The sequence below is a fragment of the Daucus carota genome, chromosome 5 (genome assembly GCF_001625215.2).
Source record: "Daucus carota subsp. sativus chromosome 5, DH1 v3.0, whole genome shotgun sequence".
NCBI lineage: Eukaryota > Viridiplantae > Streptophyta > Magnoliopsida > Apiales > Apiaceae > Daucus > Daucus carota.
Genome location: NC_030385.2, coordinates 8,259,979 through 8,275,501, shown reverse-complemented (window position 1 = coordinate 8,275,501; position 15,523 = coordinate 8,259,979). Strand labels below are relative to the sequence as shown.

At 33.3% G+C, this 15,523-nt stretch overlaps 1 protein-coding gene across 1 annotated transcript; it reads right to left on the bottom strand.

The window, feature by feature from the left end:
* Positions 1-11,706: 11,706 nt before the first annotated feature.
* Positions 11,707-13,876, bottom strand: LOC108222196 (myb family transcription factor IPN2). The gene is made up of 6 exons (XM_017396102.2): positions 13,539-13,876; positions 13,380-13,456; positions 13,226-13,298; positions 13,001-13,067; positions 12,547-12,589; positions 11,707-12,391 (listed from the first exon to the last, which is right to left on the bottom strand). The coding sequence occupies exons 1-6, from the start codon at positions 13,750-13,752 to the stop codon at positions 11,843-11,845; spliced, it is 1,023 nt and encodes a 340-aa protein (XP_017251591.1). The 5' UTR covers positions 13,753-13,876; the 3' UTR covers positions 11,707-11,842.
* Between the last annotated feature and the right edge of the window lie 1,647 nt (positions 13,877-15,523).

The following is a 15,523-nucleotide window of genomic DNA, read 5'->3' as shown; positions in this document are numbered from 1 at the left end:
GTATGTATGTATATATTTATATGTATGTATGTATGTATTTTTTTGTAATGACAAGAGACCAGATCGGGTTGGAATACGAAGCCAACTGGTATTATGTCCTAATAATTAGAGATATAGTCTGGATTTATGAGTTATCCGTTTCGGACTAATAAGGACATCATATACGTACAAGTTTGTAATAATACAAAGACGTGTGAAGAATTTAGTTCAGTTTATAAATACAAAGACTATAATCAATTACACAATCAAATTATATTTTTTTAATTAGAACCTGTGATAATCTTGTGAATTATCCAAATTATTACATGTCAAGTGTATTTCAACTTATTTTGAGTTTCGAAATTCAAGACTTAACCTGTTTTTTGAAGCGGAAATTGATTAGGTTGTGACACTTGCTCAATACAATGGGGTCCCCCAAATGAAGAAATTGCGAAAACCTTTCGTTCGTACATTTCAGAGGTAGAAGTAGCTGCTTGACAATGTGTTTTCCATTTTGAACAATTCGTTTACTCGATTCGGATATGACATCCAGATTTATGATTTCATTTGCTCTGTAAAAACAAAATGACCCCCGATGCAATTCTTTTAGCTTTTCCATATTCTATTTGATATCCCAAAGGAGGAATACACTTTCTTTTAAACAATAGTTGAAGGGTATAAGAGAAGCCCATCATCAAGTGGACAAAAATACCTGTCACACCGTCATACAATACTTTATCTTTATTTTTCCTACTTAACTTTATTTTTTTATTTTTATATGATAAAAATATATTAATATTCTAATCTAGCCATTCTTGCTTTCTCTTTTGTGTTTTTTTGTTTAACTTTAAAATGCTTATTTTTCATATTGGTAAAGACATAGCAATCACTTTAATGATTACAAACACAATCTTTGACTGTTCCACCCCCTCTCTATCTTCATCAATCTCATATTTGTGAATCACGTACTGACGCATATACATGCGCACCTAATCCTGTCCATCTGTCATACGCGTATATATTTTTAACTCGCCTCGATCTTAATTTGTATTATTTTGAGAAATTCATTTATTTCATCTTCACTTTTTTATTCAATATGAACTTGTGATAATTTTTTAAATAACTTCTCAGTTATTTATTGTTTTCAATGTTTATATACATAAAATTAATTCAATAATTAAGAGTAAAATAAAAAATATATATTTAGTTCCCTTCGATATATATAAATTTTTTAAAAAAGAAACTAGGGCGAAGCTAAGCAAGATTCAAACATCTATTTGTTCAGAGCTCTGCATGTTTATATAAGCCCGCTCTCATTTGACTATAACTGCCTGTTTCCTTCCTGTTTGATTCTTTTAGAAATATCCATGTCATATGTTATGTTATTTTGTTAATGCATGACATGAGAGATTCAAAAAATAATAAAGAGGGGAAAGAAATAAAAAGATTTAAAGAGAGAGAGAAATCAAGGAGGGTTTTGAAGCTAGGGTCTTTTGGCTAAAGAAGCCTTTAATTATTCTTTACCAACCCTCTTGGTGGATCAGTTTTTTGTCACAAGCTAAACAGCTAGAACTGTTAAAGCAAACTCAAGCTTCCATATGAACCCCAGCAGCTTTTGTTTTAAAGAGATTCTTGTTTATAGTTTAGCCAATGCTATGATACATACATACTTAAAACTTGTATATGTATTGTGTACAGAGATACCTACACACCTATCTGTCACCTAGTGATTAATTACAGGATTCTATTGATCTTTTCAGTCACAGTCACTGAGTATTCTATTTGATAAATAAACAATGCTCTTTTTGCTGCACTGAAGCTCCAGATTCGTTTGATCAAGTGGAAAAGTATATACTTGCAAATTATGGGGTGTTTGTTTCCAGCTTAAAAGCCGGGCTTCTGGTTTATAAGTTAGAATCATTGTACCGTTGTGTAAAAAGTCGAGAAGCACCTATAAAAAGATAAGAATGTTGGCTTTTATTAGTTTTTGTTTCAGAGTTTCTGCTTATTTCCTAAACACTTTAATCACTTATAACACTACAAAAAAACAGGACAAAACCGACCGGATAAAACCGACCGCCAAAAAAAAGCGTCGACTTAAAACCGACCGGACTAAATCGGTCGGTTACGTCGCAGAGCGACGTCGTTTTGCCTTGCTGGCAAGGCCAGGCATTTTATAACCGACCGGGGCAACAGTGGTCGGTTTTACGGCTGACGTGTACAATGCTTAACCGACCACAGCATCGGTCGGTTATGTGTTTTTAAAGAATTTAATTGATTTTTAAATAAACTATGAGTTTAAACGACGACGTGTGATCGCGAAAACGAAAACCGACCGCCAGCGGTCGGTTTTATCCTAATATATTCATATAATTTTTTTTATTTATGTGGAAAATGGATAACATAAACTCGTCAGGGAAGGGGTTACGACGCCGTTTTTGTATAAATATCATAACCGACCGGCACCGGTCGGTTTTAACTCGTAATTTTGATTAATATGATTCTCCCCCACCAGTCTATCTTTCTTTTTCCCCAACTTATTTTCTTCCTCTTCTCTTCCCAAAAATCTCTCTCTACTCCCCTCTCTCTGTGTCTCTGCCAACTAATCTCTCCCTCTCCGCCAATAAAATGCACATGAAGAATATGGATTTTAAACTCCGTTCGGTCTCGATTGGATTTTGGATATCAATCTCAATTAGGGTTCAATCTCAATTTAAAGGTATATCGATCTCAATTAGGGTTCAATCTCAATTTAGTTTGACTTTTCTGGTCAAACGTTTATAACCGACCATCCGCGGTCGGTTTTAGTGAGCTGCCGCAACTTTGACTTTTTGGTCAAGATATTTTAACCGACCACAGACGGTCGGTTTTAGTTCCCCCAACAAATTTGACTTTTTTGGTCAACAGATTATAACCGACCACATACGGTCGGTTATATTATTCTTATATCGATTGACCATATTTTGGTCAAACATGAAAAACCGACCGACACCGGTCGGTTTTAGTTTACACGTGGCTGTGGCGTCCACGTGGCTCCAGATGGCATTGCTACAGGGCCCAGGTAGCGACTTTCTTAAATAAGCAAAACCGACCGACATTCCGGTCGGTTTTCGTCTTTAAACCCGACCAATAGCTGATAACCGACCAGGTTACAACCGACCAGCTTCTCCGGTCGGTTTTAGTGTTAAAACCGACCGTTTACCCTTTTAACCGACCGTTTTTGGCGGTCGGTTTTGTCCTGTTTTTTTGTAGTGTAAGTGTTAACTTGCTTCTAATTTGTACTCCATTTTTTTATTTTAAGCAAGAAGCATTTATTTTAAATTCACCCAAACGGCCCCTATAGTTCTTAAAATAAATGAATCAGAGCTATACTATCTACTTTCAAGCATTTTAAAAATAATTAATATTTTAAAGTAATTTTAAAAATTATAATTTGGATCTGGACATGTATTCAAATAAATATTGAGAAAAATCTAAAAATATTTCACATTTTAGTTTTTTTAATTTTAAGAAGGTTAAATTCTAAATAAATGTTAATGGTTCGAATCATCAATCAAATATTATTATAATTTCTTTTCAAATCTTTTAATATTAAATCCACAATACTATATTCTATCTATGAACTTATTTTATATAAATAATTATATATCAATTAGATTAGTATAACATATGAAGAACTCAATAATATTTATTTTTAAATATTAAAATATATAGAGATCGAAATATATTTTTATAGATGCGTGTAGGCTAGATATTGTTGTAATAATCTTAAATTTAGTTATTAATTATTTATTTAATTTAGTTAAGCTTTTATGTTACTTCCTCCGTCCCCTTTTACATGTCCCCGTTTGACTTTTGACCAGTCAAATTGACTATATTTTGACTGAAATTTTACATATATCATATAATTCAAGAAATAATAAAAATTATATCATTAGAAAGTATATTTAGTGTATTTTAATATGCAACTTTCAGATTTTGAATATAATGAATAGATAATTTGTAATGTTTAGTCAAAATTTGGTCAATTTGACTAGTTCAAAATTAAATGGGGACATGTAAAAGGGGACGGAGGGAGTACATTTGAATAAGTCGGATAATGGATAAGTAGTAGTAGGAAAGTATCAGTAGTTGCTTTATTTTAGGATTTCAGTTTCCTAGTTTAGTGCCACAACCTGTGTGTGCACAGTTTCTATATATTCATGTACATTGCTTTCAGTTTAATTAAGATGTAGGGCAGTTCCCAGTATTCTATTTTTCTTTTCTGTGCACATTATATACATATAACAAGTCTGAGTTTCTACATTTGGTATCAGAGCCCGGGGGGGTTTCAAGGCTTAACCGCCTTCTCTCCGATCCTTGTGGCATAAGAATGATGGCGGCAAAGCTACACTTGTAGCATGAGATGCATGTGTAGTATGGGGCTGCCGAGAAAGACGATCGAGGCGATGCAGAAAAAGTCTGTGAGAAGAAAATCATGACACAAGTGGTCATGGAAGAAATTTTTAATTTAGAATTTGGGTGATTATGTACACCATGGAGAGAAGTGCTTCAAAATTTCAAATAAATATAGAATTGTTGGTGATTATGTGCACCATGGAGAGAAGTGCTCCAAAATATGTTTTTGATGAGAAGTGCATCAACATTGATGGTGGTGAGAAGTGCATCACATATGAAAAGAAGTGCTTTATAAATTTAAGATTAAGGGGGTGATTGTTGGAATAATCTTAAATTTAGTTATTAATTATTTATTTAATTTAGTTAAGCTTTTATGTTACATTTGAATAAGTCGGATAATGGATAAGTACTAGTAGTAGGAAAGTATCAGTAGTTGCTTTATTTTAGGATTTCAGTTTCCTTGTTTAGTGCCACAACCTGTGTGTGCACAGTTTCTATATATTCATGTACATTGCTTTCACTTTAATTAAGATGTAGGGCAGTTCCCAGTATTCTATTTTTCTTTTCTGTGCACATTATATACACATAACAAGTCTGAGTTTCTACAGATATCTGTGAACAGATAAAGAAGAAGAAGGGATATGAAAAGTATGAGTAAATTTCCTATCTAAACAATATTTTCACTAAAAAAAATTCTTATGTACAACCTGGGGTTAGTCTTGTTAATACGCATGAATGTGTGAAAAACCTCGGGGAGTTGAACCAAGCATGCTTGTAAAAATTAACATGACTAAGGGACTGTAGTGCAGTTAAATATTGTTTGTACTGTAAGAAAAAGTGCCGGTGAAAAAAGTGATGTTGTAGAAATCAGATAACTATTTGATAATTATCTTGATATTTGCTTATTTTGAGTTATAATATAAAAAATTAATGATTTTGGTGAGATCTGATAATGAAATCTGTAACAGATTCCTGCAAAAGATGGAAAACAATTTTTCTCAAAGCATGGGAGGATATGCTTTTTTCTAAAAGCAATTTTTCACTAAAAACTCCAATTCTGAAAAGCTGTTTTTAGATTACCAAATGATATTTCATCTGTTTTTCAGCAAAAAACTGTTGTTGCTGTCGCAGACAGCAATGCCAAACATTACCTAAGTCATCTTCACAACCCTAAAATTGTTTGTTTGTTCCATAACTTTATACTTAGTCAAATTCATGATAAGGCTTGTAATTTATATGTAAATATCATTATTATGATATTTATTTTTTCACAATACCTTCTACGAAAAACTTGAAATGTCAACTGAAAAACTACCACACACTTCACATCTATCGAAAACTCAAGCTATGGGAAACTCAAATTATTGTAGAGTTCTTTTCTATAGTGAAGTCAAAAAAAAATATGTATAAAACATTATAGTAAACACAAAAATAACTTGAAGGAAAGTCAAGTGTTCGACAACTGAAACGTATATATTTATAAAAAGTTTAGTGTGTGATAAGTCAACTACTACTGAAAACTCAGAGCTAGCTAATAAAGACTTTATGTCATAGCTAGCTCAGAGCAATTGACAAGTGAAGCATTGTGTAACTAAGTGGAGATATTGATAACACAGTGAAGTCAAGCTCTTGACTCAAGATCGTAGTGGAATGGAATAGACAAAACGAACCACTAGTATCTTTCTCAAAGATCTTTAATTTCTGTAGGAAAACAAGTGGCATGTTTACAATTGAACCTTGAAGCTTACATTATATATTACCAAATAGAATAATATATGGACAACAAAATGATAGTGAAGACTTTGTGATCCAAGATGCGGCTTGCTAATTCAAGCTAAAACAAATCCGTTGTGCTAAATTTCTTATTAGCTTGTTTAGACAATTTTTTAGAATAGCATGTTCTGATCTATAAAGCCACGACTCTTGCTTTGAATTTTGTGTATTCGTTGAAGTGCTTAGAAACCCAAAAACTTTTCTTTATAAATTTTAGGTTTGCAGCTAGGATCTTCTGACGAAGAACCTAGATTACATCAAAATACATGACTAATAATTTCTTAGTTTAGAGTTAATTATGTATAAATTTTTATTTGTAGATTTATGAATACTTTAATCGCTATATTATTTCTATCTGTGCCTCCCCTCTTCATAGGGTTTTCCAAGAACACACATTCACCCCTCCCCTCCAACAAGCTGTAAGGGCATGTCATCCTTGGATGTAATTTTAGGGGACCTCAACTCGATCCATATAGAATTTGATATGTTTTTAACAACATATAGAGCCTTTTTAAGAATAATATGTAAATGGATTGTACCTTTGACCGCGATCGACTGATTACGGAGCCCTTTGAGTGGTGTCTCATGACAGGGTTCTAGTTGCTCTTCATATTCATCTTGTTGCAGGTTATGTTTTATAGGATATATATTGAGCTCCTCCATCAGTTAAAACCATCCACATCTTGTTCTACCCGATGACTGAATTGACAATTTGGGGGTCTTCGTGCGGCCGCATGACATCCTCATAGTCTTCTTAGTGAAAGAGATTAAAAGTGGCTATTTCACTAAACTCTCCTGGTACACCTTCCTAGCATATTTTTCCTTGTTTTCTTACTACTTCAGTCTAGTATCGTTCCTCCTAACATTGTATTCACTTCCTCTGATACCTTTCCTACTCCCTAGGTGTTTTTCATTTGTCTTCCCTTGGGACTAGCTTTCCCTTCAGATCTATCATAAACTAGTTCAACTCCCCGAACTTTAATCATCTTCTCAATCAACTTCTTTAAATGATAGCACTCATCTGTATTATTCCCTTTGTTCCGATTGTAATCATATATAGTACATGTCTCCATTCTTCTTGTAGTCTGGCATGTTCATCTTTAGTGGCTGAACGAATCCCTAGATCTAGTGGGGGAACTTCGAGATCGAGGTGTTAAATAGGATGAAGATCATTTGATCTTTATCTCTGTTAGTGTGTGTGTGTGTCCTAAAGACAGTAGTCTAGTTTTTTTTGTATAAAGACATATGATTATTATTAATATTGTCTGACTGATTATTCCTTTTATAATTTATTATATCTTTATTTATTGCGATATAAATTTTAGATTAATAAATGTCCTTGGGATATAATATGAATTTTATATTTTTAAGTACGTGCTTTAGAAATGAGATTATAAAAATAGTATTGATATTCCTAAATATTTCTAATCGAATATTATTATTATGGGACAGTGATAATACACTAGGACTAGTCTGTTTTGTTGACTGATAATGACATCTCATTGATCATAAGTATAGTGATACTAAAGTCAAGAACATATATATATATATATAATATACCAGCTTATAACCCGTGCAATGCATGGGCGGTTATAATATTTGTTATTTTTATCATGTCGCTCGATGTTATTTTAATAGATTGAGTTTTTTTAGTTAGAAAATATAAAAAATGATAATATATTGTAGTTAAAAAGAATAACTGATTATATTTCGGCTCAAATACCGATCAACCGAACTTTCAAGTTTTGACTTTTTTTTTTTTGACAATTTAAGCTTATATGTCTTACAAATAAGTATATGTACTAATACTTCTCTCAGTGAACCAATGTTGAACCCAGATGTCCTGGAACAACCCACCACTTGACTATCCAATCGTGTTTATTAATGTTTCGACTTTAATAGTATAGTATAGAGATATGATAATATTATTTTTTTTATATGTATGTTGCATGTGTTTTTTTTAGAAAATTGTTTTTTAGTTAGGAATCTGAAAAAGATAACGTGTTTAAATTAAAAAAGGTAGTTGCTATGTTATCTAATGTTATTTTTAGAAAATTGAGTTTTTTTGTTATAAAATATAAAAAAAATAATAATTTTAGTTAAAAAGAATAATTGATTATATAAGGAGGCCGATAATTTGGCCCAAGTACCGACCGATCAAACTTTTAATGTTTCGGCTTTAATAGTATAGTATAGATATGTGGTGCTAGATAGACCCCATGTGAGATTCTTCATGTTTTTTATGTCATAAGTAATCTCATAATGATGATGATGTAATGGTCCTTAGACTTGAAATCATTATATTTCTATATGATAATTATATACTTTGATTACAATAAAAGTTGCCTTTGACCGGGTAATGATAAATGTGTACTTCTGGTACATTGTGAATTGTATGAGAAATATGAATGATCTAGAAAGGATTTAACCTTCCTATTTTAGGAGATATATTATTGGATTTTCGTGTGAGTTAGACTATGAAATGCGTGGCCACGCTCAAATGTTGATTTGAAATATTAGTTTACTCATTGATCAGGGAAATCCGGATTGAACTATGATGAGGATGACAAATTACATTCCTCTAGTTTAATATATAATATGAGGTAAAGAGATTATATTACACTGAACATTATTCACGAAAATTTTAATTAATCACCGATTTAATTATTATTACTTGGGCAGCAATGATGTATTACTAGATGCCGCTCATTTTTTATAATTTTAATATTAGATATTAAAATTATTGTCAATGTAATAATAACCTAAAGGGCGCAAAAATAAAGCTTGGAGGAATATTTAATTTAAATTTAGATTTAAATTAAATAGAAAATTGAAATTATTTATTATTAATTAAGTTAGACTTGATTAAAAAGGAAAAATGAATTTTGAATTTATTAATAATGAAATCAGAAATCTAGTTGATATTTGATAATTAAGTAGGACTTAATTTTAATAGGAACAGAATTTCAAATTTCATTGAAAACTCTAATTGTGTGTGAGAGAGAAGAAGAACAGTTCGTTTTTGGTGCTAGTACACCGCCTCCTTCATTCAAGCTTTTGTGTGGATATATTTGGAGCATAGATCGTCTGTTGGCAGGATACATGGTGATTGATTAAATATAGGACCTCCATTAGACTCCCGATTCGTAAAACTTCTCAAGACAAACATCTGAACTACGAATTGAATTTTGTTTTTTCGCATGGATCCTGCGGTGGGTTTCGAAATTTCTGAATTTTCACGTTTTAAATCATTGTTTCCGCTGTGTTTTATGCCTCGAGATCCAACAATCTCATCTTTGTTTGTCCATTCGATCTACTCCATTTATCCTTATTGTATTTTAGAGTAATTTCGACTATCTTTCTTCTTGTTAATTTCCTTGGTCATCCTTCATGTTTTCCATGTGTCGTACAATTGTTTCTATATTCTCTTGATACTTTCTCCTCTCAAATATATATCATTTACAAGGATTTGGGGAAAATATCATACCGAGGGAATCTGAGTTTCTTACCTTTGATCGGGTCAAGTCTAGCTACCCAAAATCCTTCTGCATTCACCTCATCCAGTTTGATGACCATCCGTCATTCCTCCTTAAACCTTGCTAGACATTCCCCAAGCTCCTCGTTCCTATATACAACCGGTTGTTCTCATTATTTTCTTTATTGATTAACCATTGTTTGAATATTTAATTTTATTAATCGATAAATGAACATAGTTTAGGGTACTTGTATATAAACACCCCAAACTTGGTAATTAAGACGAACTCATCGACCGAGGCTCAATTATCAGCACCACATCGAGACGGGACCCTTCAAGTAGGTTTTGAACATCTTACTTACACAACATGATGTCATAGTGCCCCATCCCAGTCATCAGGGACTCATACTTCTCACACTTGTCTTCTGGGCCACCTTTTCCGTTGAACTCATGCATTTTCAAGAATTGTATGTTAGTTGTTGGTCCGTATTGCTCAATTGTTTCGACTACAACTAGTTCATGACTGATCTTCACTACAACAAACAGGGGTATTTACGACGGATCTGCTGGGCACCTAAACTTACGACATAAAGTTGTTTTCCGTCGTAAGAATTTACAACGGAAACCTCGTTGGTCGTAAATGCATTTATTTCAATGTTCAAGTCCTCATAACGTCGACGTTTTGGTACTAGAGCTTTATGACGGCAACACCTTCCATCGTAAATTCACATATATAATTTTTTTTTTTTTTTTTTGAAACACATATATAATTTTTTTTTAATTTTGAAACTTACGACGGCTGTCACATTCCGTCGTAAATTCACCTACCATTTTTAATGTCACTGGCCACTTTTGACTTTCTTTTAACATGCCCTTCTCCATTCGAAACGGTCGGTCTCGGCCACGTGGGCCTTAATTAATCTTGTTCGGAGTTTAAGGAGATCACTGCCTCCAATATTGATTTCAGGAATGTGATTCAGAGTCCAGTCATCTTGATCGTTTTGTGGCGACTTTTCTCTACGGGCCTCCTCCAATTTTCTTTTCAATTTTCTCCTCAACTTCGATCTCCTCCCTTTACACTTTGTAGGCCTGTAAACTACAGCAGTACCAAGTTAAGAAATTAAGAGGGCAATTGATGTAAATGGGAGGGAGCTCTCTCATCACGATGTCTCCATTTCATAGTCCTAAACCCTGGCTGCTAATTGGCTATATATGGGATATCTTATTTAAGCACTTGATAAAGAGAAAAAGGGCTTGCCTATGCATGAAAGTAAGATTCTCCTCGTCTCGCTTTAGTTCTCTTTCTCTTTGTCTAAACCTGTGATTAGTAACACAAAGGAGACGGAGCCAAGCAATTTTCAAAATTTTAACTGAATACCTTCCAGTGACGCTATGATCTTTTAATTTTCCAAACTTTAAATAACATGCATTGACCTAATTGGTCTATATGTATGATTATTATATGTTCTCAAAAAAAAAAAAAAACTGATTTGTCTTTTTTCTTAGATCTTGATCATCATTGCATATTATCTTTGACTTTGTTTTCTCTCCTTTGCCATACAATCCAATGATTTTATTTGCAATCGTACACATGTTGGGAGGTAATAACCTAATTTAAAAGCATTAATGTTTGATAAAAGGCATATTACAGATGATAATCATTGGGGAAATCTTTTCTTTAAATCAACTGAAAGAACCTCCAACCAACCAGTATCTGACATTCCCCAGTCCAACACATAAAAAATCCCGGCCACCATTGCAGAAAAGAAGATGAATGCCATGCAACAATCCCCACAAGATTCTCAGTAACGTCGTTAATGGCAGTTGATAGGAAATGAATCCGTATGAATGTAAACTTGTGTGGCATAAAAGGTTTCTGAAGAGCAGGCTATACTCATAGAGCACGTAAATCTATCATAAAACTAACAATCTTCATGCAAAATATGAACATCTAAAAGTTTAATGTGTATTAAGTAGTAGACAACTGACTGAATAGCATGCATGTCTGTTATACAACATGCAGAGCCGTCCGACTCAACCGACTGAATAGCAATTATATGTATTAGGATACAAGCTAGAAGTCTGAATATAATACACTGGAATTATAGTCAATGGTCAGATTGCAAAGCAGCATTATTGAAATGGATCAAAAGGTCACCACCAGAATGTATGCACCCTAGCTACATATCATCAAGAATTAAGTGCTGGTATTTGTTTCTATGACATTCCAAGCTGTGCTGAATTGAGCTTCTTGTCATCCATATCATCTTCACTGAGCACTCTCTTTTGCTCCCCTTCAGAACTACGAGCACCACAGTAAAGATATTCATCATTATACTGAGAGCCAAGGCACAGTGCTGCGTTGCCAAATTCTTGATCAAGACGAAGGTCATCGGGCCAGATTATCAGACTCTTGCTACTACAATCAGTTTTAGGCCTCTTTTTCCCTAGACAAAGGTTGCTATCATCAATAGAACCCGACATAAATCGATCAAGTGATGAATCTGTTCTTTCCATGCTTAGCTGTTGATGATGAAACACTTCAAGTGGTTGAGGATCACTTCCATAAAGCTGATTAAGATCTTGGGGAACTAAGAAGTTGAGATTGGGTCCATAATCTCTCATATGATGAGTAGGACCATCTCCCTTGCGGCCTTGACGATTATTTGGCATGTTTTCACCTGCAAGCGTTTGACAAGCTTTTTCCAGTATTGTCTGCATATACTTTCCTTGTGTCTCTATTCTTAACTGAAGGTTTCTCTGAACCTACAACCACATGTATATATGCACATTTTAAATCTAGACAATCAAATTCATAATTAAGCTATTAAGTTGGTGACAGTTTCAACATTGATTTGAATGATTTCGGACCACAATCTCACATCACAAGCACTATAATTCGGAGATAAGATGTATATTACCTCTAACTGTTCATGCATTCTCCTTTGCACCTCCATTTGCATCCTGTATTATGTAACAATACGTCAGAGGAAACACTAATATTGAAGCAATCCAGAATAAGTACATTATTCCTAACAAAAAAGCAGCAATCAAACTCATTGCTTTTGTGAACTGATTGAGTTCCATGTTGTGGCCACCACCCTTCACAATGCACTAGGAAGGAGTTTGGAAACATGAATTTCATTTCAAATGATGGATTTCAAATGACAGAATTTGAGTCGTCATTTCAAATTCTCAGATTTCCAATAGTATTTGAATATATCCTGGATTTGAAATAAAATCCAAATCTATATTCTCAAACAGGTTATTTGTTCCAATTCAGAATTTCAAATGAAATTCTGGTTCCCAAACCGACCACAAGGTTTATTAAAATACTTCGAATAGTTGAGAAATTACTACTCTAATAAGGCTTACTCATTCATGTTACTTGTTATCATTCCAGATGATGATGCAGAATTTCCATAGAGTTTCATGGCTGAACCTGCCAAATATATAATTGATTATGCCTTAGTTAACAAAACAACAAGAATAAATAATAAAAAGTGAAATTTAACAAGACAGCTTACAAACTAAGCTATAGTATTTGTGTGAAATTTACGTTGGACAGACATCAAGATATCTGCATATATAAATCAGTACCTCTTTCACCATCTTTCATTGTGTGGCCATCACTAGTATTGTCCTTGTGAGGTTGCCTCCCTAGCCGAAATTTCTGAATTAAATCAATATTTAGATGTTAAGTTAATTTTTCAGCAGACCTAAAGAAAGTGCGAAGAGGATAATAATTTGGAACCTGAAGATGACTTTTGAGGTGGTAAAGAGTGAGACCCTTGACACCCATAACTCTCATAATAGTCTTTGGTGTAGCCTCTGCCACAAAGTAGTTAGCGGATTGAAATATGATCAGATTAAGAGCATTAATATTGATAATTACAGTTGGTGGTGTACTTACTATCAGGTCCGCCGAGCTGAGTAACAGCGTCGACAAAGCGGTCGTGAAGCTCGGCAGTCCAACGGAGGCGAGGCTTAGGATCGGTGGTCAAGACCAGGCCCGAGTCTGCTCGGAGGCATGGCATGGCCCGCCCGCTACTCATCTCATGATGATGATTGCTTGAGCTAGTGTTAATCATGCTGGATGATCCTAGCTTCATTTTGGAATGGAACATTCTAGCTGTTTCTACTTCTAATTGCTGGAGTTGTTTTGTAGGAAGCTAGCTAGTGGTTTATGAATTCAAGTGAGTGTCAAGGAAGAGTGCATAGCTAACTAGATATTTATCTCATCATTTTCTTTTGAACCGTTCTAAATATAAAGTACATGTTTGTCGTAAAAAAAATAAATAATCCAAAGTACATGTATGCGATGTTATCTGACATAAAGTTTAATTATTTATGCTTGATACGTAATTAGTTTCTGCATCTATTTTTATTATCCCCCACTCTAATTTCATTTCCTAAAAATAAGTTCAAATGAAAAAATTATGACAAATTAATAAATATCTTTTAGTTATATCCCTAATAATTTATAAAGTATACCTTTCATATTAAAGAATAAGTAGATATCATATTTTAAATAAATTATCTATTTGATGAAATGCTGAAATAACAATGTATCAATGTACGGGTAAGTATTTCTCACATGCATATAAATCAAAAATGTCAAAAGTGTCTGAGATTTTATTCTGGTGAGTCAAAATCAAACCAGGACCAACAAAAAATAAACTCTTAATCACTGGGCTTGTTCAAAAACCGGTACGTCCGGCGCTAAGCTTTGAAGCCTCCTGTATGAACCTAAATTGAGTTAAATAGTAGAACAGGAAAAGGTTAAAGGTCTAAATTTACGTATAGGTTTGCTTGAATATTAAGCATCTTTACACCCGTCCTATACTCTTCACAATGAATATATTCCAATTCTTAGCTTTCTGTTTAGCGGGGTCATGCTTGTAACTGGTGTGATCTCATGATTACATGTAGCGTTGCTTCATTTTCTTTTCTCTATTATATCGACCGTAAGTACTATATTGCCTTCAAAAAATTTCACCTAAGAGTTAAAATCTGTTTACGCAATAGACAATCATTTATTATAATTTGGAATGTCTAGTGTAAGCATATATAATCTTGTTGGTGTAGAATAAATTAAGTAACTTAGGTTAATTATCCAGTGATCTTGATCACCCGTTCCGTCAAAAAAAAAAAAAAAAAAAAAAAAAAAAAAAGATCTTGATCACCCGTCTGATTTCGATCCCATTCCCGAGATCTTTTCAGATTCTAGTTAGAAAATGACAATAATTTCCGTAAGAAATGAGAGATCAGTTCGGGAACAATTTTTAAATATTTTTTGTCATTATCTATGTGGTCTCAGTCTACCCAATTTCACTACCTATATTATATAATTATATATTTATGGGGTGCAAAGTGTAAAATATTCTATATTTATATATGAAATTTTTGGTGATTTTGAGCAAGTTTTTGCTGTTATATTTTTTTGCCAAAATTTATTGATTAATAAGTTATGGATTTTTTTATGTCACATGTCCCCATTCTTGAATTTTATATGATCAAAAGACAAAAATAATATCTACTACAAAATTTCATTGTCTGTACTATTTTCCTCTATTTTGAAGAAAAACATTATTTAATACATTTTTTGATTTATACAACCGATCCCAAGATCTCGCAAGAACGATGGCTGGTAAATTTCATTTTCGACGTTAAAGGTCAAAGCACAAGTGTAAAGCAGTGGCGGAACCAGAGGGGACGAGGGGATGCTAGAGCCTCCCAGTGTATATTTTTTTTCAGCCCCCACTAAATTTATGATGTCAATATAATTTTATTAGCCCCACTGAATTATAAATGTCATAGAGAAAGACTTATATCTAAAGAAAGTCTAATTAACAAATACATTCAAACAGATACACTCAGAGCAACTAGATCATGCAA